This window comes from Entelurus aequoreus, linkage group LG23, assembly GCF_033978785.1.
Source record: "Entelurus aequoreus isolate RoL-2023_Sb linkage group LG23, RoL_Eaeq_v1.1, whole genome shotgun sequence".
Lineage (NCBI taxonomy): Eukaryota > Metazoa > Chordata > Actinopteri > Syngnathiformes > Syngnathidae > Entelurus > Entelurus aequoreus.
Window position 1 is genome coordinate 8,281,400 of NC_084753.1, and position 25,733 is coordinate 8,307,132.

At 39.2% G+C, this 25,733-nt stretch overlaps 2 protein-coding genes across 5 annotated transcripts; both read left to right on the forward strand.

Moving 5' to 3' along the window:
* Positions 1 to 806: 806 nt before the first annotated feature.
* LOC133640486 (cytochrome c oxidase subunit 8A, mitochondrial) lies at positions 807 to 4,699 on the forward strand. The gene is made up of 2 exons (XM_062033933.1): positions 807 to 990; positions 4,461 to 4,699. Exons 1-2 carry the CDS (start codon positions 874 to 876, stop codon positions 4,554 to 4,556), a joined length of 213 nt encoding a protein of 70 aa, XP_061889917.1. The 5' UTR covers positions 807 to 873; the 3' UTR covers positions 4,557 to 4,699.
* Positions 4,700 to 5,084: 385 nt separating this feature from the next.
* On the forward strand, positions 5,085 to 25,733 carry LOC133640485 (glucosamine-6-phosphate isomerase 2). 4 transcript variants are annotated; one of them, XM_062033929.1, is made up of 7 exons: positions 5,085 to 5,186; positions 10,018 to 10,154; positions 10,220 to 10,321; positions 14,744 to 14,926; positions 18,305 to 18,489; positions 20,627 to 20,801; positions 25,352 to 25,733. In XM_062033929.1, exons 1-7 carry the CDS (start codon positions 5,119 to 5,121, stop codon positions 25,408 to 25,410), a joined length of 909 nt encoding a protein of 302 aa, XP_061889913.1. In that variant the 5' UTR covers positions 5,085 to 5,118; the 3' UTR covers positions 25,411 to 25,733. The 4 variants fall into 4 exon arrangements, with proteins under 4 accessions (XP_061889913.1, XP_061889914.1, XP_061889915.1 ...); XM_062033930.1 differs by lacking the exon at positions 5,085 to 5,186 and adding an exon at positions 6,829 to 6,973 and having other exon boundaries at positions 25,352 to 25,732; XM_062033931.1 differs by lacking the exon at positions 5,085 to 5,186 and adding an exon at positions 6,961 to 7,091 and having other exon boundaries at positions 25,352 to 25,732.

Below are 25,733 nucleotides of genomic sequence, written 5' to 3' on the forward strand. Positions count from 1 at the left end.
CTTGTCCCCTTTGGGGTCGCGGGGGGCACCGGAGCCCATCTCAGCTGGATTCGGGCGGAAGGCGGGGTACACCCTAGACAAGTCGCCACCTCATCGATCGGTATCGCCATATACCAGCTTAAATTTTACTTGGTATTGGATCGGAAATAAATCAGTGGTATCAGAACCGACTTCCAGATCTGTTTGGTATCTTATATTTCAAGTTTTTTTTTAGATTTGTTATTATCTAAAAATACACAACTTTTACATTTTTTGCAGACACTTTAGATATATCTGTACCAAGTGTTGGTGTCAAATTGGCATCGCCGATACCAGCCTAAATTTTACTTGGTATTGGATTGGAAATAAGTCAGTGGTATCAGAACCGACTTCCAGATCTGTTTGGTATCTTCATGTTTTTTGTTGTTTTTTTCTGTCTGGACAGTAATGCTGTTCGTACACTTATTTATTGAAGCTATTATTATATAATAATTATATTGTCATTCAAAAGTTTATTAAAACAACTTTAATAGTTACTTAGTGTTTTGTTACTTAGTTTTGTTACTTTTACTTTTTTTACTTTTTCATATTCTTACTTTTACTTTTAGTAAACTTTTTAGCTTTGTTGTACTTATTTTTGTTACTTTTTTCACTTAGTGTTTTGGATGATTGCATTACAAAGCTGATATGTAAGATCTGGCTTTAGATATCTAATGTACTAGAATAACATTGTTGTTTTGAATACGCCGTCCATTCCCCGCCAGCATGACATATTCTCCGAGACAGCAGGGCGGCGCTGTGACACTGAGCAGATTCCATGTGGCCAACAACGGAAGTGACGTTATTAAGTGACGGCCAAAGCGACACTCTCAAAAAGACCTCCCCAGCACCAACATGTCCGGCCTTCTGAGAACCATCGCCACCCGTCTCGCTCCCACTCTACGGGGGCAAGCCGTCATCCAGCGGGCAAACATCTACACAAAACCCGCCAAGGAGAACATCGGCCCTATGGTAAGTCCAGCACTTGGCGTCGACTCTCCGTGCTAACGTGCTAATGCTAGCTGTCCTTGACTGTCAAAGTCACGAACTGCTTCTCTGTACAGTGTGCACTTTTTTACACCGATAGTTTAAGTAACCTTTGGGTTTGGCAAATATGTTTATTTAATTTCCTGTGATTTAAAAAATATATATTCGAATGACTTTACTACCCTGGTAGTTCCATTGCACCTTGATCCTGTAACTAGTTGAGTGACGACGTCACTGCAACACTCATTTAATCCATATATATATATATATATATATATATATATATATATATATATATATATATATACAGGACTGTCTCAGAATATTGTGACGAAGTCCTTTATTTTCTGTAATGCAACTAAAAACATGAAAATGTCATACATTCTGGATTCATTACACATCAACTGAAATATTGCAAGCCTTTTATTATTTTAATATTGCTGATTATGGCATACAGTTTAAGAAAACTAAATTAGATTATTTCCTCAGACCAAGTAAAAGAAAAAAAGATTTATAACAGCAAAACAAAATCAAACATTTGAAAATGTCAATGAATGTACTCAGTACTTGGTTGGGAATCCTTTTGCACGGATTACTGCACCAATGCGGCGTGGCATGGAGGCAATCAGCCTGTGGCATTGCTGAGGTGTTATGGATGCCCAGGATGCTTCAATAGCGACCTTTAGCTCATTTGCATTATTGGGTCTGGTGTCTTTCAGCTTCTTCTTCACAATACCCCACAAATTCTCTATGGGGTTCAGGTCAGGGGAGTTGGCAGGCCAATGGAGGACAGTAATGCCATGGTCAGTACACCAGTTACTGCTGGTTTTGGCACTGCTGGATCATGCTGGAAAATGAAATCATCATCTCCATAGAGCTTTTCAGCAGATGGAAGCATGTAGTGCTCTAAAATCTCTTGGTACACAGCTGCATTGACTCTGGACTTGATGAAACACAGTGGACCAACACCAGCAGCTGACATGGCTCCCCAAACCATTGCTGACTGTGGGAACTTCACACTGGATTTCAAGCAACTTGGATTTTGCTCCTCTCCAGCCTTCCTCCAGACTCTAGCGCCTTGACTTCCAAATGAAATACAAAACATGCTTTCGTCTGAAAACAGGACTCTAGACCACTATGCGACTGTCCAGTGCTTCTTTTCCATAGCCCAAGTCAGACGCTTCTTCCGTTGTCTTGAGTTCAGGAGTGGCTTGACCATGCTTCCGTCTGTTGAAAAGCTCTATGGAGATGATGATTTCATTTTCCAGCATGATCCAGCAGTGCCAAAACCAGCAGTAACTGGTGTACGGACCATGGCATTACTGTCCTCGATTGGCCTGCCAACTCCCCTGACCTGAACCCCGTAGAGAATTTGTGGGGTATTGTGAAGAAGAAGCTGAAAGACACCAGACCCAATAATGCAAATGAGCTAAAGGCTGCTATTGAAGCATCCTGGGCATCCATAACACCTCAGCAATGCCACAGGCTGATTGCCTCCATGCCACGCTGCATTGGTGCAGTAATCCGTGCAAAATAATTCCCAACCAAGTACTGAGTGCATTCATTGACATTTTCAAATGTTTGATTTTGTTTTGCTGTTATAAATCTTTCTTTTTTACTTGGTCTGAGGAAATATTCTAATTTTTTTAGATGGGATTTTTGAGTTTTCTTAAGCTGTATGCCATAATCAGCAATATTAAAATAATAAAAGGCTTGCAATATTTCAGTTGATGTGTAATGAATTCAGAATGTATGACATTTTCATGTTTTTAGTTGCATAACAGAAAATAATGGACTTTATCACAATATTCTAATTTTCTGAGACAGTCCTGTATATATGTATGTATGTGTGTATGTATGTATGTGTGTATATGTATGTATGTATGTGTGTGTATATATATACATATATATATTATATAATTATATAAGATTGTAAATGTAAATAATTCAATGTGATTATCTTGTGTGATGACTGTATTATGATGATAGTATATATGATAGTATATATCTGTATCATGAATCAATTTAAGTGGACCCCGACTTAAACAAGTTGAAAAACTTATTCGGGTGTTACCATTTAGTGGTCAATTGTACAGAATATGTACTTCACTGTGCAACCTACTAATAAAAGTCTCAATCAATATATATACACACTACCGTTCAAAAGTTTGGGGTCACCCAAACAATTTTGTGGAATAGCCTTCATTTCTAAGAACAAGAATAGACTGTCGAGTTTCAGATGAAAGTTCTCTTTTTCTGGCCATTTTGAGCGTTTAATTGACCCCACAAATGTGATGCTCCAGAAACTCAATCTGCTCAAAGGAAGGTCAGTTTTGTAGCTTCTGTAACGAGCTAAAGTGTTTTCAGATGTGTGAACATGATTGCACAAGGGTTTTCTAATCATCAATTAGCCTTCTGAGCCAATGAGCAAACACATTGTACCATTAGAACACTGGAGTGATAGTTGCTGGAAATGGGCCTCTTTACACCTATGTAGATATTGCACCAAAAAGCAGACATTTGCAGCTAGAATAGTCATTTACCACATTAGCAATGTATAGAGTGTATTTCTTTCAAGTTAAGACTAGTTTAAAGTTATCTTCATTGAAAAGTACAGTGCTTTTCCTTCAAAAATAAGGACATTTACATGTGACCCCAAACTTTTGAACGGTAGTGTATATGTAGATGCTGTATCGGGACAGTTCCATTAAGAGTTAGAGCAGAAATGTGTCGTATAGGAATTAACTATACACAATAAAACATTAACAACGTGCTATGTCACATGAATGGTTTTTGGAGTAAAACCTTTGACATTAAAAATAACACAAGAAATGTAAAAAAAAAAGACATGGCGTTTACTTTTTGATATCAAAATAAATCACAAAGTAGTTTGGCTAATGAATATGAAGTCTAATAAACAAGCTTTGTTAGTCTCCAACAACGCCTCTTTGTAGTTCAGTACAACAAGAATAAAGAAGACTGACACCTCTCACATTGAATACACAATCTTCACAGCCTGCGTGTAGTCCGTGCAAAGTCTGTGTAGTTAGTCTGCCATCATTATCAAGCCAAGCGATGCTAGTTTGCATGCGCCTGACTTCCTGTTGCCGAAAATGCTTTAATAAATGAAGTTTTTTCGGTAATTAAAAATTAGTCGGGGAATTTTATCGGAAATGATCATTACACCGTTTATTGTTACATCCCTCGTCCATAAGCAAGTAAAAAGTCAAGAGCGGTCACGGCATGTTCTTGCCGCAGATGTTGGTCAACTTTTTAGGGCGTCACGGCAAATGACAGGCGGTCATGGTTAAATTTGAGCCCTGACTGTTTGAATATAGTACAATAAAACACTGTACTTTAATCAAGTGATTGTTTAGCGTACATAGTTTGAGAGTCACCGATTTAGGGATTTCAGCGAAAGCACAGTGCAAATGTGTCATGTGTTTGTTGCCCAGGAAACGGTGATTGCCATGACTATGTTCTGCATAGCCATCCTGGGACCCTCTGGATGGATCTTGGCCCACCTGGAGGACTATAAGAAGCACGAGTAAAGTGGACTTTAACAGTTGGCCAGTCTTCCGTGTCCTGATGGAGCCTTCGCCACCCAATATGGGGCCCAGTTAGGGATATTTTCCCTCTGTTGTACACATTTCTGTGCGTATATTGTGTGTACACGATTAAATTTTAAAACAAACATTTATTGACTTATTAATTAGTTTTAAGATACCTGATTAGAAAATGACCTGGTGTAATGTACATGTGTGAAAGTTTTTGCCATCGTGGTTGTCTGGAGTGTAGGCGTTGATTAGTTTAATTGCAACATACCTTTTTATAAATGTAGAGTTGTGGCTGAATTAAAGGCACACGGCTGTAAGATTTATTTGTATTTGTGTAATTCCCTTAAGTCGTCGTATCCTAAAATAGTTTCAGAGCATCTGTGTGTGTGGACGACATATCTGCTAGTTTAGTTATCCCAACTATAGCTTTGTTTATTACTGATTTTATTGCCATTTCTTCAGCAGTCTTATGCTATTTTACCGCTCACACATTTACTACCATGACCTTTAGGCTCCAGCACCCCCCTGCAACCCCAAAAGGGACCAGCTGTAAAAAATGGATGGATGGATGGACCAGGCTATTTTGTACCGTGGGCAAGGGAGCCACCTGCCGTACAAAAAGAGGTACTGACAGGACCAATATAAAACTAATACACACTTAAAACTGCATAGTACATATATACAATAGGTTATTAAGAAGGTTAAAGCTTAAATGGTTCATTAAAGCAGTGTTTTTCAACCACTGTGCCGTGGGAGATTATCTAATTTCACCTATTTGGGTTAAAAATATTTTTTGCAAACAAGTAATTATAGTCTGCAGATTATGTGTTGTGTGTCGGTGCTGTCTGGAGCGCGGCAGAGTAACCGTGTAATACTCTTCCATATCAGTAGGTGGCAGCTTATTGCTTTATAGATGTCGGCAACAGCGGGAGGCAGTGTGCAGGTAAAAAAGGTGAGTGCCGCTAAGAAAAGGCATTGAAGCTTAGGAAAGGCTATGCAGAACGAAACTAAAACTGAACTGGCTACAAAGTAAACAAAAACAGAATGCTGGATGACAGCAAAGACTTACTGTGGAGCAAAGACGGCGTCCACAAAGTACATCCGAACATGACAAGACAATCAATGTCCCCACAAAGGACAAAAACTTAAATATTCTTGATTGCTAAATGAAGAGGGAGAGTTTATTTTATTTTATTATTTTTGTTGTTTTGTATTTACTTGTGTCTTATTGTAATGTCATCCCTCGCACGTGTTGTTGTTTTTTGTTATCTGTTAATTTTTTGTGTTACACATTCCTGTTAATGTACAAAATATTTGTTTTTTTAAATAGTTGTTTTTGTTTGTTTATTTTTTAAATGAAAAACAAACATTTATCCACAATGTACATAAAAGTCCAGGCATTTTCAACATATTCAACAATTTACACGTCAGGCTGAGCAAATTGTTACTTTAACAAAACATGCCAAGGGGAAAAAAAAAAAAAAGCAAATACAAATGGAATATTATAAATAAACAAGATAAAATACAAAATTCAAAAAGGCAGCATAGTTCAAAAAGGGCTAATTTCCATTAATAATTTGAAATTGTATTTTGTTTTAATTTTAATTTTGGGAAGAATTTTCCTTAGCACAACTTTTGTAAACTTTAAGGATATATTGTCTATGAATTGTGCACGGAAAATATTCTCTAACTAAAACTGTCCTCATATTTGCGTCTATAGGGAAGAGGTTTTTTTCTTTATTTTTAAATTTTATAAACTTTTATTTATAAATTGCAACATTTACAAACAATTGAGAAATAATAATCAAAACAAGTACAAAAACTTGGAACACAGCATCATCGTTTTCACAGCTTTTTGCTTGTCAGAGGTAGAGAGTGTTTTAACGTACAGTTCTAATTATTTTTTAAAGGCACAAAAAACAGGTCAGGTATTGAGGAACTTGCATTTACGAATATAAAACTTAGCCTATAGTATAATGAGGTTGCAAATGTAAAATTCCTCTTCATCTATAGGGAGAGTTTGGACAACACGGTGTCGGAGTTGGTCGCAAACATGGCGCCCTGTGGTCACGCGCGGTGCTTTTTGGCCAATCATTGAAGAGATTGTCTGGCCATACTCTCTCTGATTGGTCAAAAGCCCTCACGTGACTACCGGGCGCCATGTTTGGGGACGACGACTCCGAAACCGAGTTGTCCACAATTGGAGGCGGCGCGATGACGTCAACACTGCCAATAACCCGGAATACAGCCTAAAAGAAGAAAGCTGGATCTGCACATGCGCTGAAAGCTCCCCAAATCACATGACCCGTCGCTCACGTGACGTGTTTAGAGTCACCTGATTGGTCGAGGAAACTTCCTCCCACACGGAGGCTTTTTTGACGGCACTTCAGCAGAAACGGTCTCCGGGTTGTGTAAGTTGACATCACTTTATGTCGCTTTACCTTCAGCAGCGACCCGACATTACGCTACATTTGTGCCGACTTTGAAGACAACGTTGTTGTACGTCTAGCGGCGTCGTACCGCGACGAAGTTAGTTGGCCAAAATTCATGATGACGCCCTGTGCGGTAGCAACAATGGCCGCGTGAATAACTGTTTTTATGTTGTGTTACTTTTAAATACGACTTTCATTCCTTCCGTGACAAAGATGATTTTAAATCCATTTATTCCGTGCTTGCCCTGTCCAGAACATCACACTTTTGTACATGTCTTTTAAAGAAGAAAGAAAGAGCATTTAGAAAACTAGATGAGGCAATTCCTGAAGGAACTGAAATCCAGATTTTATTTTTTTTAATAATTGTTTAAGTAGAGCACACAAATTTCTGAACAGGCTGAACATTTTGAAGTTGGAACCGTTTGAATAAGATGTGGGAGTTGTGGAACTTTGAAGAATGTTCTATTGATTTCAATGGGCATTTCCCCCAAAGTGGACATTTTATTTTGAAAATAGTAAAATATACTTGAATAGTCTGAATGAGTTGAATTGGATGGTGTTGGAATTTTTCAAATTTGATGTTGAATTGAGAAATGGTATAGCTCGGTTGGTATAGTGACCATACCTTGAGGGTTCCAGGTTCGAGCCCCAATTCTGCCATCCTAGTCACTGCCGTTGTGTCCTTGGGCAAGACACTTTACCCACCTTCTCCCAGTGCTACCCACACCGGTTAAAAAAATGTAACGTAATTATTGGGATTCACAATGTAAAAGCGCTTTGAGTCGCTAGAGAAAAAGTGCTATATAAATATCATTCAATTCAATTATGAGTGAATTTCTGGAATTTTTCCAGCTCAAAAAACTTCGTTTTTTTCGTCCTGATTAAGAGGAATGTTTTGACGGTGGAACGGTTGAAGTGGGTTGAAACATTTGGAAGGAGTCGTCGCCAGAAAAAAGGGTGGAAATACGGCTTTGGAGAACCAGGAATTCTGGGAAATCCTGGAATTTTTTTTGAACTTGGAAAAAAGGGTATTTTGAATTTTCAGGTTAGTGGAATGGTTTGAATCGGTTGAAAAATGTGGAAATGGTGAAAGTTAGAAAAATGGCTAGTTCATTTTAAATGGGAATAATGTCCCGGAAAACTGGGAAATCTCTGAATATTTGGAATTCGCAAGGGAAAGTCTGCAATTCCTGAACATTTTGAAGTTGGAACAGTTTGTATCAGATGAAAAATGTGGGAGTTGTGGAACTTTGAAAAATGTTCCATTGATTTCAATGGGAATTTCCACCCAAAATTGGGAATTTCGTGTAAAGTGGGAATTTTTCTGGGAAAATGGTAAAAAAAAAACTTCAATGAGTTGAAATGGTTGGTGTTGGAATTTTTCAAATCGGTCGATAAATGTTGAATGGAAAAATGGTATAGCTCAGTTGGTAGAGTGGCCGTGTCAGCAACTTGAGGGTTCCCGGTTCGATCCCCACTTCTGCCATCCTAGTCACTGCCGTTGTGTCCTTGGGCAAGACACTTTACCCACCTGCTCCCAGTGCCACCCACGCTGGTTTAAAAATGTAACGTAATTATTGGGTTTCACAATGTAAAAGCACTTTGATTCGCTAGAGAAAGGCGCTATATAAATATAATTCAATTCAATTATTAGGGAATTTCGGGAAAACCGGGAATTTTTCCAGTTCGAAAAACAACTTGTTTTTTTTGTCCTGGTTAAGAGGAATGTTTTGATGGTGGAACGGCTGAAGTGGGTTGAAAAATTTGGAAGGAGTCGTCGCCAGAAAAAAGATGGAAATACGGCTTTGGGAAACCAGGAATTCTGGAAAATTGTGGAATTTTTTGGAACTTGGAAAAAAGGGTATTTTGAATTTTCAGGTTGGTGGAATGGTTTGAATCGGTTGAAAAATGTGGAAATGGTGAAAGTTAGAAAAATGGCCAATTCATTTTAAATGGGAATAATGTCCCGGAAATCTGGGGAATTTTTGGAATTTGTCAAGGGAAAGCCTGCAATTCCTGAACATTTTGAAGTTGGAACAGTTTGAATTAGATGAAAAATGTGGGAGTTGTGGAACTTTGAAGAATGTTCCATTGATTTCAATGTGAATTTCCCCCCAAATTGGGAATTTCGTGTAAAAAGGGAATTTTTTTTTGGAAATGGTAAAAAAAAACTTGAATAGTCTGAATGAGTTGAAATGGTTGGTGTTGGAATTTTTGAAATCGGTCGATAAATGTTGAATGGAGAAATGGTATAGCTCGGTTGGTAGAGTGGCCGTGTCAGCAACTTGAGGGTTCCCGGTTCGATCCCCACTTCTGCCATCCTAGTCACTGCCGTCGTGTCCTTGGGCAAGACACTTTACCCACCTGCTCCCAGTGCCACCCACACCGGTGTAAAAATGTAACATAATTATTGGGTTTCACTATGTAAAAGCAATTTGAGTCGCTAGAGAAAAGCGCTATATAAATATGATTTAATTATTAGGGAATTTCAGGAAAACCGGGAATTTTTCCAGTTCAAAAAACAACTTAGTTTTTTTTGTCCTGGTTAAGAGGAATGTTTTGACGGTGGAACGGTTGAAGTGGGTTGAAAAATTTGGAAAGAGTAGTTGCCAGAAAAAACGGGTGGAAATACGGCTTTGGGAAACCAGGAATTCTGGGAAATCCTGGAATTTGTTTGAACTTGGGAAAAAAGGGTTTTTAGAATTTTCAGGTTGGTGGAATGGTTTGAATCGTTTGGAAAAATGTGGAAATGGTGAAAGTTAGAAAAATGGCCAATTCATTGATCCATGGTGTGGAATAAAGTGGTATCGGCTGAATAACATATGTTTCATAATGCTTGACCGGATCACTTGTGGTAGCCTTGTCAGGATCTTGACAACATGGCATCTTGGAAACAGATCAGTTTTTTGACTTTATTGTGTAGATGGAGATTTTTTCTTAACAGCGCAGTGGGGGAAATAATGCTTTTTTTTGGAAAATATCAGTTTGGTAACCTGTCATTGACTTTGTCGTCGTGTATCCAGTCAAGCCGCCACCATGAGGCTGGTGATTCTGGAGGATTACGAGCTGGCCAGCCAGTGGGCAGCCAAATATATTTGTAACAAAATCATCCAGTTCAAGCCCTCCGCCGACAGATTCTTCACCCTCGGTCTTCCTACAGGTGAGTGTCGTCGTGCAAACTTACTGACGTCTACTGTACTGTGCAAACTACTTCCTGTCCTTCAGGAAGTACTCCATACGGCTGTTACCAGAAGTTAATTGAATACCACCGAGCTGGACGTCTGTCTTTTAAGTTTGTGAAAACTTTCAACATGGATGAATATGTTGGTAAGTTGATATTTTAACACTTGCTTGATGATGGGTGATGCCAATTACTTTGGTATCACCCGAGATGGCGAAAAAAAACACAAAAGACGGCGAGCGGCGGCTACTTTTTTAAAATTCTTCATGAGGATTGCGATTGAATCTTCATCCAAGCCCCACTATGTGAGCGTGCCGTCGGTCGACATCCCAGCGAGAGTGGAGATTGTACAGTAAATGTTTGTTTTATTATGGTTAGCTTGTATGTTTAGCACCTAGCAATGCTGCGAACGCTATAGCGTCACAATAAAGCTGCATCCGTTTAGCACTCGGCTTCTAAAACGTATTGCTCATCCTCTTTGTGTTCAGGCTCAAAAATATAAGGTTCTGGATCATCATTTTTTCCCAAAGTTGGGTGTTCCAACAGGGCAATGACCGCAAACACACGGCAAAAGTGGTAAAGGAATGGCTAAATCAGGCTGCAATGAAGGTTTTAGAATGGCCTTCCCAAAGTCCTGACTTAAATGTGCGGACAATGCTGAAGAAACAAGTCCATGTCAGAAAACCAACACATTTAGCTGAACTACACCAATTTTGTCAAGAGGTGTGGTCAAAAATTCAAGCAGAAGCTTGCCTTTTTTTTTACAAATCTGAAATGGTAATTAAATAGCTAACAATTGAGTCAAAAGATCGAGGGTCCTCCAAATCCTCCAAATATGAGTGATATTGTTATTATAAGCGCTAACGCAGACGGCCCATTTTAGCGGCACATTGATAGCGGTGAGCTAATGCTAGCTTACGCTGCTATTGTTGAAACTTGCTCAGAGTAAATTCTAGATGATAATTCATGCATCTCACCTGCTAGTAGACACATGTCGCCATGGACCGAGAGACAGGTTTACTTTGGCATCACCCGAGATGGCGAAAGAAACCACAAAAGACGGCGAGCGGCGGCTACTTTTTTTTTAACCCTTCGTGAAGATTGCGATTGAATCTTCATCCAAGCCCCACTATGTGAGCGTGCCGTCGGTCGACATCCCAGCGAGAGTGGAGATTGTACAGTAAATGTTTGTTTTATTATGGTTAGCTTGTATGTTTAGCACCTAGCAATGCTGCGAACGCTATAGCGTCACAATAAAGCTGCATCCGTTTAGCACTCGGCTTCTAAAACATGTTGCTCATCCTCTTTGTGTTCAGGCTCAAAAATATAAGGTTCTGGATCATCATTTTTTCCCAAAGTTGGGTGTTCCAACAGGGCAATGACCCCAAACACACCTCAAAAGTGGTAAAGGAATGGCTAAATCAGGCTGGAATGAAGGTTTTAGAATGGCCTTCCCAAAGTCCTGACTTAAATGTGTGGACAATGCTGAAGAAACAAGTCCATGTCAGAAAACCAACACATTTAGCTGAACTGCACCAATTTTGTCAAGAGGTGTGGTCAAAAATTCAAGCAGAAGCTTGCCTTTTTTTTTACAAATCTGAAATGGTAATTAAATAGCTAACAATTGAGTCAAAAGATCGAGGGTCCTCCAAATCCTCCAAATATGAGTGATATTGTTATTATAAGCGCTAACGCAGACGGCCCATTTTAACGGCACATTGATAGCGGTGAGCTAATGCTAGCTTACGCTGCTATTGTTGACAATTGCTCAGAGTAAATTCTAGATTATAATTCATGCATCTCACCTGGTAGTAGACACATGTCGCCATGGACTGAGAGACAGGTTTACTTTGGCATCACCCGAGATGGTGAAAAAAAACACAAAAGACGGCGAGCGGCGGCTACTTTTTTAAAATTCTTCGTGAGGATTGCGATTGAATCTTCATCCAAGCCCCACTATGTGAGCGTGCCGTCGGTCGACATCCCAGCGAGAGTGGAGATTGTACAGTAAATGTTTGTTTTATTATGGTTAGCTTGTATGTTTAGCACCTAGCAATGCTGCGAACGCTATAGCGTCACAATAAAGCTGCATCCGTTTAGCACTCGGCTTCTAAAACATGTTGCTCATCCTCTTTGTGTTCAGGCTCAAAAATATAAGGTTCTGGATCATCATTTTTTCCCAAAGTTGGGTGTTCCAACAGGGCAATGACCCCAAACACACCTCAAAAGTGGTAAAGGAATGGCTAAATCAGGCTGGAATGAAGGTTTTAGAATGGCCTTCCCAAAGTCCTGACTTAAATGTGTGGACAATGCTGAAGAAACAAGTCCATGTCAGAAAACCAACACATTTAGCTGAACTGCACCAATTTTGTCAAGAGGTGTGGTCAAAAATTCAAGCAGAAGCTTGCCTTTTTTTTTACAAATCTGAAATGGTAATTAAATAGCTAACAATTGAGTCAAAAGATCGAGGGTCCTCCAAATCCTCCAAATATGAGTGATATTGTTATTATAAGCGCTAACGCAGACGGCCCATTTTAACGGCACATTGATAGCGGTGAGCTAATGCTAGCTTACGCTGCTATTGTTGACAATTGCTCAGAGTAAATTCTAGATTATAATTCATGCATCTCACCTGGTAGTAGACACATGTCGCCATGGACTGAGAGACAGGTTTACTTTGGCATCACCCGAGATGGTGAAAAAAAACACAAAAGACGGCGAGCGGCGGCTACTTTTTTTAAATTCTTCGTAAGGATTGCGATTGAATCTTCATCCAAGCCCCACTATGTGAGCGTGCCGTCGGTCGACATCCCAGCGAGAGTGGAGATTGTACAGTAAATGTTTGTTTTATTATGGTTAGCTTGTATGTTTAGCACCTAGCAATGCTGCGAACGCTATAGCGTCACAATAAAGCTGCATCCGTTTAGCACTCGGCTTCTAAAACGTATTGCTCATCCTCTTTGTGTTCAGGCTCAAAAATATAAGTTTCTGGATCATCATTTTTTCCCAAAGTTGGGTGTTCCAACAGGACAATGACCCCAAACACACGTCAAAAGTGGTAAAGGAATGGCTAAATCAGGCTGGAATGAAGGTTTTAGAATGGCCTTCCCAAAGTCCTGACTTAAACGAGTGGACAATGCTGAAGAAACAAGTCCATGTCAGAAAACCAACACATTTAGCTGAACTACACCAATTTTGTCAAGAGGTGTGGTCAAAAATTCAAGCAGAAGCTTGCCTTTTTTTTTACAAATATGAAATGGTAATTAAATAGCTAACAATTGAGTCAAAAGATCGAGGGTCCTCCAAATCCTCCAAATATGAGTGATATTGTTATTATAAGCGCTAACGCAGACGGCCCATTTTAGCGGCACATTGATAGCGGTGAGCTAATGCTAGCTTACGCTGCTATTGTTGAAACTTGCTCAGAGTAAATTGTAGATGATAATTCATGCATCTCACCTGCTAGTAGACACATGTCGCCATGGACCGAGAGACAGGTTTACTTTGGCATCACCCGAGATGGCGAAAAAAACCACAAAAGACGGCGAGCGGCGGCTACTTTTTTTTTAACCCTTCGTGAAGATTGCGATTGAATCTTCATCCAAGCCCCACTATGTGAGCGTGCCGTCGGTCGACATCCCAGCGAGAGTGGAAATTGTACAGTAAATGTTTGTTTTATTATGGTTAGCTTGTATGTTTAGCTCCTAGCAATGCTGCGAACGCTATAGCGTCACAATAAAGCTGCATCCGTTTAGCACTCGGCTTCTAAAACGTATTGCTCATCCTCTTTGTGTTCAGGCTCAAAAATACAAGTTTCTGGATCATCATTTTTTCCCAAAGTTGGGTGTTCCAACAGGGCAATGACCCCAAACACACCTCAAAAGTGGTAAAGGAATGGCTAAATCAGGCTGGAATGAAGGTTTTAGAATGGCCTTCCCAAAGTTCTGACTTAAACGAGTGGACAATGCTGAAGAAACAAGTCCATGTCAGGAAACCAACACATTTAGCTGAACTGCACCAATTTTGTCAAAGAGGAGTGGTCTAAGATTCAAGTATGTGCTCCAATCACCTCATCACAAAAAAATAAGAGTTGTAGAAATGATTGTAAAGTCAAGACAGCCATGACATGATGTTCTTTACAAGTGGATGTACACTTTTGACCACCACTATATGTGTATACAGTCTGGCCCCCGGCCAAATTGTTTTTAACCCAATGAGGGCCCTCGAGTCAAAAAGTTTGGGGACCCCTGTTTTAAGGAGTTATCCGGCTTAATATAGACTGGGCCTCAGAGCCATGGCCACTAGAGTAATAATACATGCTAGCATGGTCACTATTTGCTACCTATCTCAGTTTGGAATCCATGTTTTGGTTCATTTGCATACAGATCCATATCGAGCTAAGAGACAGCGCACTTACCTGTGTAAAAAAATGTAAGGAGGGGGACCTTAAACGCTGGTTTAGTGTGGCTGATACAAGGTTTAGGCTAAATGATGATTGGTTTAAGGAGTTATGTGAACAGGGTCTAACATTGCTTGACCTTGTAACGCCTGGCGCTCTCCTCCTTCAGGTCTACCTCGTGCTCACCCCGAGAGCTACCACTCCTACATGTGGAACAACTTCTTCAAGCACATTGACATCGACCCCGCCAACGCTCACATCCTGAATGGGAATGCAGAGGACCTGGTAGCAGAGTGTCAGGCCTTCGAGCAGAAGATTGCAGAAGCTGGAGGGATACAGTTGTTTGTTGGAGGTCAGACTTTTCTTATTCACCTATACATATATATTTTGTATCTTATTCACGTATACTTATATATTTTTTATCTTTCTTATTCACGTATACATATATATTTTGTATCTTATTCACGTATACTTATATATTTTTTATCTTTCTTATTCACGTATACTTATATATTTTTTATCTTTCTTATTCACGTATACATATATTATTATTATTATTATTATAGAGGTTTATTTGAAATAGGGACAGATACAAAAACATAGACATCTGAAACAGTTATCCGATGCATGCATCACAGTGTTTGTAGCCAAAGCTAATTTACAACACTTGTCCCCAACAACAACAACAACAACACAGATCCAACATCATTAAAATAGGAAAATAAAAAATAGAGTGAGTTGATAATAATGATAATAGTAATAACACAGACAAAGTGCAAACTAGATAAAAGCCAATAATAATAATAATAACACAGACAAAGTGCAGACTAGATAAAAACCAATTAGTAAAAATGAGTAAAAACTAAACATGGGAACACGATTGTTGCTCAACTAGCCATAATTTTGTTTGTTTTTTGAAAGTGACAAGTGCAGGTATACTTTTCAAAGTGTCCGGTAAAGAGTTCCATAGTTGTGGTCCTTTTATTGAAAAGGCAGTCTGGGCAAAAGATGTTCTACGGAATGGAACACAACAGTTGCCTTTTGACACTGCTCGGGTGGTAGATCTGGTACCACTTTGCAGTCTTGTAATTGCCTTGCAGAGCAATTGGGGAGCAGAGTTATGCAAGCATTTAAAAACCAGTTTGACTGTGTGTAACAAAATAAAATTGGTAAAACTTAAAATATTGTATTTGGTTAAAATTTGGCAATGATATATTTTGTATCTTATTCACGTATACTTATATATTTTTTATCTTTCTTATTCACGTATACTTATATATTTTTTATCTTTCTTATTCACGTATACATATATATTTTGTATCTTATTCACGTATACTTATATATTTTTTATCTTTCTTATTCACGTATACATATATATTTTGTATCTTATTCACGTATGCTTATATATTTTGTATCTTATTCACGTATACTTATATATTTTTTATCTTTCTTATTCACGTATACATATATATTTTGTATCTTATTCACGTATACTTATATATTTTTTATCTTTCTTATTCACGTATACATATATATTTTTTATCTTATTCACGTATACTTATATATTTTTTATCTTTCTTATTGACGTATACATATATATTTTTTATCTTATTCACATATACTTATATATTTTTTATCTTTCTTATTCATGTATACGTATATATTTTTTATCTTTCTTATTGACGTATACATATATATATTTTGTATCTTATTCACATATACTTATATATTTTTTATCTTTCTTATTCATGTATACGTATATATTTTTTATCTTTCTTATTGACGTATACATATATATTTTGTATCTTATTCACGTATACTTATATATTTTTTATCTTTCTTATTGACATATACATATATATTTTGTATCTTTCTTATTGACATATACATATATATTTTGTATCTTTCTTATTGACATATACATATATATTGTTTATCTTTCTTATTGACGTATACATATATATTTTTTATCTTTTTTATTGATGTATACATATATTTTTTATCTTTCTTATTCATGTATACATATATATTTCTTATCTTTCTTATTGACATATACATATATTTTTTATCTTTCTTATTGATGTATACATATATATTTTTTATCTTTCTTATTGACGTATACATATATATTTTATCTTTATTATTGATGTATATATATATATATATTTTTTTATCTTTCTTATTCATGTATACATATATATTTTTTATCTTTCTTATTGATGTATACATATATATTTTCTATCTTTCTTATTGACGTATACATATATATTTTGTATCTTTCTTATTGACGTATACATTTATATTTTTTATCTTTCTTATTCATGTATACGTATATATTTTTTATCTTTCTTATTTGTTATTATAACAAACAGCTCTTATGATACATTCAACATATATTTGTTATTGCGCTCAAACATTTTTTTTAGAGCACTGAAATAACACAGCATTAAATAAGATAGTGAACATCTTCTCTTTTAGTAATAACTAGTAGGGTTGTACGGTATACCGGTACTAGTATAGCATCTCAGTACTAATGGATCAAAAACGGTACTATACTCTGTTTGAAAAGTACCGGTTCCCCATATTTTTTTTAACGGGCGTGTCGTCGTCACGTCATGACATTGCTGGTTTTAGGAGCAGAGGAGCATGTTGGGCAGCGCACACACACAGAGTACTTACAAGCAGACACAGTGTGTAGACAGAAAAGGGAGAATGGACGCATTTTGGTGTAAAAAGTAAAGATAAAGGTGAAGTTATAACACTGAAACACCCTCAGGAAGAGATGCTTTAAGACATGCGGCTAACATCCATCCTCAGTGTTTTAGCTACTTCTAAATCACTAATCCTGGTCTCCATGGCGACAAATAAAGTGAGTTTCTTACAATTATTATCACTGGAGGATGAGGACTATCTAAACATGCTTCACTACACACCGTAGGAGGATACAATAGTTCACCGGCGTCACAATGTAAACAAATGCCAAATGTTGTACAAACAAAACAAAGACACTATTTTACAGTAAAATGTTGTGAAAGTGAAGTTTTTACTGTAAAATTTAAAACAATTGATATAATTAATAATGAAATCCAGAGGCAAATTCATACATTGACTGTTACAAGCGGCCCCTCTGATGGCAGCCATAACTGCCATGTGGCCCTCAGTGGAAGCCAGTTCCACCTTCCTGGACTAAATGATCGCCGCCATTGGCTGACATGCAAAGCCAACGTGTGTGCGTTTAATTTAACCTCTAAAGGCTTAGTGGCCACATGCGTGGACAGCACCTTTTAGCTCTTATTTCCAAAATGATGTACACTACTGAATTGGGGTCTTATGGCCACTTATGTGGACACTTATACTGCCATCTGGTGGTGTCAGAAGAGTATAACATACAATGGAATTTGGAAACAAAAAAGTGTAAAAATAAGAATTAGCATGTCACTAAACATGAAGTACACGTTTGTGTACTTATGGACTAAGTACATCATATCAAAAGATGATCCTTAGTTTTTATTCTAATTAGGGTCCAATAAGCCCAAATAGCAAAGAGAAATGAAATAACCAAACAGCTTGTGTGTTAAGAGGTGTATGTGTTATGTGGGGTGTATGTGTTATGCGGGGTGTAGTCACAGTGCAAACAGTCAATGAAGAAAAATGACAATTGTTTAGAAAGGAGATCTTTTCCCCCCTTTTTTTATGTGCAGCCCTCGTTACTACTCTGTTCTCTGCCTAGGCATTGGACCTGATGGCCACATTGCATTTAATGAGCCAGGATCCAGCCTCGTCTCCAGAACCAGAGTGAAGACCCTGGCCAAGGACACCATTGTGGCCAACGCTCGCTTCTTTGGCAACGACCTCGCCAAGGTCCCTACCATGGCTCTCACCGTTGGAGTCGGGACCGTCATGGATGCCAAGGAGGTCAGACACAAAACACATTCATGAAGTTTGCTTCTTTTATGAATTTATTATGTGTCTACTGAAAATGTGAGGGTCAAAAGTATACATACAGCAATGTTACTATTTGCTTACATGTCCCTTGGCAAGTTGACCTGCAATAAGGCGCTTTTGGTAGCCATCCACAAGCTTCTGCTTGACCACTTGACCACTAAATTGCTGCAGTTCAGCTAAACGTGTTGCTTTTCTGGCATGGACTTGTTTCTTCAGCATTGTCCACACCTTTAAGTCAAGACTTTGGGAAGGCCATTCTAAAACCTTCATTATTATGATCCAGAACCTTATATTTTTTAGCCTGAACACAAAGAGGATGAGCAATACGTTTTAGAAGCCGAGATGCACGGATGCAGCTTTATTGTGACGCTATAGCGTTCGCAGCATTGCTAGGAGCTAAACATACAAGCTAACCAAAATAAAACAAACACTTACTGTCGATTTCCACTCTCGCTGGGAGGCCGACCAACGGCACGCTCACATAGTGGGGCTTGGATGAAGATTCAATCGCAATCCTCACGAAGGGTTAAAAAAAAAGGAGCGTAAGCTAGCGTTAGCTCACTGCTATCAATGTGCCGCTAAAATGGACCATCTGCGTTAACGCTTATTATAACAATATCACTCATATTTGGAGGATTTGGATGACCCTAAATCTTTTGACTCAATTATTAGCTATTTATTTACCATTTCAGATTGTTAAAAAAAAAGCAGCCAAGCCTCTGCTTGAATTTTTGACCACTCCTCTTGACAAAATTGGTGTGGTTCAGCTAAATGTGTTGGTTTTCTGACATGGACTTGTTTCTTCAGCATTGTCCACACGTTTAAGTCAGGACTTTGGGAAGGCCATTCTAAAACCTTCATTCTAGCCTGACTTTGCCATTATTTTACCATTTTTGATGTGTGTTTGGGGTCATTGTCCTGTTGGAACACCCAACTTTGGGAAAAATTATGATCCAGAACCTTATATTTTTGAGCCTGAACACAAAGAGGATGAGCAATACGTTTTAGAAGCCGAGTGCTAAACGGATGCAGCTTTATTGTGACGCTATAGCGTTCGCAGCATTGCTAGGTGCTAAACATACAAGCTAACAATAATAAAACAAACATTTACTGTACAATTTCCACTCTCGCTGGGATGTCGACCGACGGCACGCTCACATAGTGGGGCTTGGATGAAGATTCAATCGCAATCCTCACGAAGGGTTAAAAAAAAAGGAGCCGCCGCTCGCCGTCTTTTTGTGGGGGGTTTTGCCATCTCGGGTGATGCCAAAGTAAACCTGTCTCTCAGTCCATGGCGACATGTGTCTACTAGCAGGGGAGATGCATGAATTATCATCTAGAATTTACTCTGAGCAAGTTTCAACAATAGCAGCGTAAGCTAGCATTAGCTCACTGCTATCAATGTGTCGCTAAAATGGGCCGTCTGCGTTAGCGCTTATAATAACAATTTCACTCATATTTGGAGGATTTGGATGACCCTAAATCTTTTGACTCAATTATTAGCTATGTATTTACCATTTCAGATTGTTAAAAAAAAAAAACAGCCAAGCCTCTGCTTGAATTTTTGACCACTCCTCTTGACAAAATTGGTGTGGTTCAGCTAAATGTGTTGGTTTTCTGACATGGACTTGTTTCTTCAGCATTGTCCACACGTTTAAGTCAGGACTTTGGGAAGGCCATTCTAAAACCTTCATTCTAGCCTGATTTAGCCATTCCTTTACCACTTTTGAGGTGTGTTTGGGGTCATTGTCCTGTTGGAACACCCAACAAGACCCAACCTCCGGGCTGATGATTTTAGCTTGTCCTGGACAATTTGGAGCTAATCCTCCTTTTTCATTGTCCCATTTAAAGCAGCAGTTCCATTGGCAGCAAAACAGGCCCAGAGCATAATACTACCACCACCATGCTTGACGGTAGGCCTGGTGTTCCTGGGATTAAAGGCCTCACCTTTTCCCCTCCAAACATATTGCTGGGTATTGTGGCCAAACAGCTCCATTTTTGTTCCATCTGACCACAGAACTTTCCTCCAGAAGGTCTTATCTTCGTCCATGTGACGTCATGAATAATGACACAACATGTACAAACCAGACTGTGTTCCTATTCCCAGGTCTTGATTCTCATCACCGGCGCACACAAAGCGTTTGCTCTCTACAAGGCCATAGAAGAAGGTGTAAACCACATGTGGACAGTCTCCGCCTTCCAGCAGCATCCGCACACCATATTTGTTTGTGATGAAGATGCAACACTGGAGCTACGGGTGAAAACTGTCAAATACTTCAAAGGTACGACTACGGACACCATTCACTACCTGGATTGCAATTATTTCACCACTTGCTATGTGCGCTCTTGATGGAACATGTACAAAAGCCAAAAGCGGTGAAGTTGTCAGGTTGTGTAAATGGTAAATAAAAAGAGAATACAACAAATCCTTTTCAACTTATATTCAATTGAATAGACTGCAAAGACAAGATATTTCATGTTCACACTGACAAACTTTGCAAATAATCATGAAGTTAGAATTTAATGGCAGCAACACGTTGCAAAAAAGGCATTTTTACCACTGTGTTACATGGCCTTTCCTTTTAACAACACTCAGTAAAGGTTTGGGAAGTGAGGAGACACATTTTTGAAGTGGAATTCTTTCCCATTCTTGCTTGATGTACAGCTTAAGTTGTTCAACAGTCTCCCTTCTCATATTTTAGCTGCCACACATTTTCAATGTCTGGACTACAGGCAGGCCAGTCTAGTACCCGCACTCTTTTACTATGAAGCCACGTTGATGTAACACGTGGCTTGGCATTGTCTTGCTTAAATAAGCAGGGGCGTCCATGATAACGTTGCTTGGATGGCAACATATGTTGCTCCAAAAGCTGTATGTACCTTTCAGCATTAATGGCGCCTTCACAGATGTGTAAGTTACCCATGTCTTGGCCACTAATACACCCCCATACCATCACACATGCTGCCTTTACACTTTGCGCCTAGAACAATCCAGATGGTTCTTTTCCTCTTTGGTCCGGAGGACACCACATCCACAGTTTCCAAAAACAATTTGAAATGTGGACTCGTCAGACCACAGAACACGTTTCCACTTTGCATCAGTCCATCTTAGATGAGCTCTGGCCCAGCGAAGCGTTTCTGGGTGTTGTTGATAAATGGCTTTGGCTTTGCATAGTAGAGTTTTAACTTGCACTTACAGATGTAGCGGCCAACTGTAGTTACTGACAGTGGTTTTCTGAAGTGTTCCTGAGCCTATGTGGTGATATCCTTTACACACCGATGTCGCTTTTTGATGCAGTAGCGCCTAAAGGGATCTAAGGTGCGTAATATCATGGCTTACGTGCAGTGATTTCTCCAGATTCTCTGAACCTTTTGATGATATTACGGAGCGTAGATGGTGAAATCCCTAAATTCCTTGCAATAGCTGCTTGAGAAATGTTGTTCTTCAACAATTTGCTCAGGCATTTGTTGACAAAGTGGTGACCCTCGCCCCGTCCTTGTTTGTGAATGACTGAGCATTTCATGGAAGCTGCTTTTATACCCAATCATGGCACCCACCTGTTCCCAATTAGCCTGCACACCTGTGGGATGTTCCAATTAAGTCTTTGATGAGCGTTTCTTAACTTGCTCAGTCTTTTTTGCCACTTGTGCCAGCTTTTTTTAAACACGCCGCAGGCATCAAATTCCAAATGAGCTAATATTTGCAAAAACTAACAAAGTTTCTCAGTGTGAACATGAAATATCTTGTCTTAGCAGTCTATTCAATTGAATATAAGTTGAAAAGGATTTGTTGTATTCTCTTTTTATTTAGCATTCACACAACGTGACAACTTCACTGCTTTTGGGGTTTTGTAGATTAACTTGTTACTTTGCGCTTCAAATATTGCGGCGTCACCACATCGCAGCATTTTGTTTTTAAAGCAATTTTTGGGCCTAAATTAAGCATTTTCAAGCATAAAAATGGCTAAATAGAGCAAAAATAGTAGTATTGGCCACTAGAGGGCACCAAACCAACCAGAGCGCAGTGTTTAATATCAAGGCCACTGATTGGCTCAGCCTCAGGAGACAATTCTACATTGGATTAAAAGATTTTAAAGGTGTTATTTCATGTCTAGAAGGGTGTCATAATATTGACAAACGTTATAGGTGGGTTTCAGTCACGTGACCTGGAGGCACTTCTGGGTTTTATGCCAAGTCTTATCAGGCTAATGTTTGTTTACTTGCACCCGTGCAGATTTAGGCTTGATTTGAAAGGTTCGGCGGCAAATAGATAAGCCATCAGAAAAATAATTTTAAAAAAGACGTCACTGGTGCATCGCCAAGTAACGCACTTGACTGACATAACGAGTGTCGTGCTGCTGTGAGCGTGATGTTTGCAGTTGATTTCCCGCTACATTAGCGTAAAATATCAAATAATAATATTGATGTCATTCACGTAAGAGACTGGACGTATAAGATTTCATGGGATTTAGCGATTAGGAGTGACAGATTGTTTGGTAAACGTATAGCATGTTCTATATGTTAGTTATTTGAATGACTCTTACCATAATATGTTACGTTAACATAGCAGTTGGTTATTTATGCCTCATATAACGTACACTTATTCAGCCTGTTGTTCACTATTCTTTAGACATTTTAAATTGCCTTTCAAATGTCTATTCTTGCTGTTGGCTTTTATCAAATACATTTCCCCCAAAATGCGACTTATACTCCAGTGCGACTTATATATGTTTTTTTCCTTCTTTATTATGCATTTTCGGCCGGTGCGACTTATACTCCGAAAAATGCGGTAATTATAGTTACGCGATTGCAGATTCGGGCTGCAACTAGTGATTAGTTTGATAGTTAGCGATTATATCTTAACGGTTAGTTGACTAATCGGATAATTAAGCGTACACATATTTAAAGGCTCCAGTTTTTCCATCGACTTCTAAATGCGGCTTTAAAGGCCTACTGAAATGAGATTTTCTTATTTAAACGGGGATAGCAGATCCATTCTATGTGTCATACTTGATCATTTTGCGATATTGCCATATTTTTGCTGAAAGGATTTAGTAGAGAACATCGACGATAAAGTTGGCAACTTTTGGTCGCTGATAAAAAATCCTTGCCTGTACCGGAAGTAGCGTGACATCACAGGTTGTGGAGCTCCTCACATCTGCACATTGTTTACAGTCATGGCCACCAGCAGCGAGAGCGATTCGGACCGAGAAAGCGACGATTTCCCCATTAATTTGAGCGAGGATGAAAGATTCGTGGATGAGGAAAGTGAGAGTGAAGGACTAGAGGGCAGTGGAAGCGATTCAGATAGGGAAGATGCTGTGAGAGGCGGGTGGGACCTGATATTCAGCTGGGAATGACTAAAACAGTAAATAAACACAAGACATATATATACTCTATTAGCCACAACACAACCAGGCTTATATTTAATATGCCACATAACAAACACCTCCCCCCTCCCGTCCATATAACCCGCCAATACAACTCAAACACCCGCACAACACACTCAATCCCACAGCCCAAAGTACCGTTCACCTCCGCAAAGTTCATACAGCACATATATTTCCCCAAAGTTACGTACGTGACATGCACATAGCGACATGCACATAGCGGCACGCACATAGCGGCACGCACATAGCGGCACGCACGTACGGGCAAGCGATCAATGTTTGGAAGCCGCAGCTGCGTACTCACGGTAGCGCGTCTGCATATCCAACTCAAAGTCCTCCTGGTAAGAGTCTCTGTTGTCCCAGTTCTCCACAGGCCAATGGTAAAGCTTGACTGTCATCTTTCGGGAATGTAAACAATGAAACACCGGCTACGTGTTTGTGTTGCTGCAGCTGGCCGCTAATACACCGCTTCCCACCTACAGCTTTCTTCTTTGCTGTCTCCATTGTTCATTAAACAAATTGCAAAAGATTCACCAACACAGATGTCCAGAATACTGTGGAATTTTGCGATGAAAACAGACGACTTAATAGCTGGCCACCATGCTGTCCCAAAATGTCCTCTACAATCCGTGACGTCACGCGCAAACGTCATCATACCGAGACGTTTTCAGCAGGATATTTCGCGGGAAATTTAAAATGTCACTTTATAAGTTAACCCGGCCGTATTGGCATGTGTTGCAATGTTAAGATTTCATCATTGATATATAAACTATCAGACTGCGTGGTCGCTAGTAGTGGCTTTCAGTAGGCCTTTAAGTTCTTTTAGACATGAAATGTTACATGATGTTGGTGGCGTACAACCTCTTGGTCACAAATGGTCATAAAAAGGGAATTTTCCCACATCTTTATTTACACCAATTACATATAGGGCTGATAAGAGTAGCGATTTGATAAGGAATATCGGTATCAATGAAATACTACCAATATACATCCCTAGTCCTGTATGAAAGGTGTTCTTAGATGACTTGGTGCTATATAGAAAACACAAATAACATTTGAGTTCCCCCCTGATATAATGTGTGTGTGTGTGTGTGTGTGTGTGTGTGTTACAGGTCTGATGCATGTCCACAATAAACTGGTGGAATATAATGTGTGTGTGTGTGTGTGTGTGTGTGTGTGTGTGTGTGTGTGTGTGTGTGTGTGTGTGTGTGTGTGTGTGTGTGTGTGTGTGTGTGTGTGTGTGTGTGTGTGTGTGTGTGTGTGTGTGTGTGTGTGTGTGTGTGTGTGTGTGTGTGTGTGTGTGTGTGTGTGTGTGTGTGTGTGTGTGTGTGTGTGTGTGTGTGTGTGTGTGTGTGTGTGTGTGTGTGTGTGTGTGTTACAGGTCTGATGCATGTCCACAATAAACGGGTGGAATATAATGTGTGTGTGTGTGTGTGTTACAGGTCTGATGCATGTCCACAATAAACTGGTGGAACCGCTGCTCAGCATAAAGGAGCAGTAAGAGTTGAATATTGTTGCACGCCTACTCAACAACGACATGTTTACCAGGTAACCTTTGAAGGGATGATCACATGTTCAGTGTCACGACCCACAGGGGTCTGGAGCACACCATACCCATACCCTACCTGCCTTGTGGACAGATGTTACAGTACATAGTGGACCTTGACTTGTGGGCAGATGTTACAGTACATGGTGGACCTTGCATGCAGTTACAATTGCAAGGCACTAGATGGCAGTTGGAACAAAGAGTAGCGTGTTAAAGAGCCGCACATGGCGGGTGTCAAGATGTCCTAATAAAGCCAACACAACTCAAGATACGTTTCT

What these genes read in the sequence shown, in the direction of transcription:
- LOC133640485 (XM_062033929.1), top strand. Translation starts at nt 5,119, where the DNA reads ATGGATGGATGGATGGACCAGGCTATTTTGTACCGTGGGCAAGGGAGC. An exon ending in GATACAGTTGTTTGTTGGAG is followed by an intron (nt 14,927 to 18,304) that starts GTCAGACTTTTC and finishes TTCTCTGCCTAG; the next exon opens with GCATTGGACCTGATGGCCAC. An exon ending in AACTGTCAAATACTTCAAAG is followed by an intron (nt 20,802 to 25,351) that starts GTACGACTACGG and finishes TGTGTGTTACAG; the next exon opens with GTCTGATGCATGTCCACAAT.
- LOC133640486 (XM_062033933.1), top strand. Translation starts at nt 874, where the DNA reads ATGTCCGGCCTTCTGAGAACCATCGCCACCCGTCTCGCTCCCACTCTA. An exon ending in AGGAGAACATCGGCCCTATG is followed by an intron (nt 991 to 4,460) that starts GTAAGTCCAGCA and finishes TTTGTTGCCCAG; the next exon opens with GAAACGGTGATTGCCATGAC.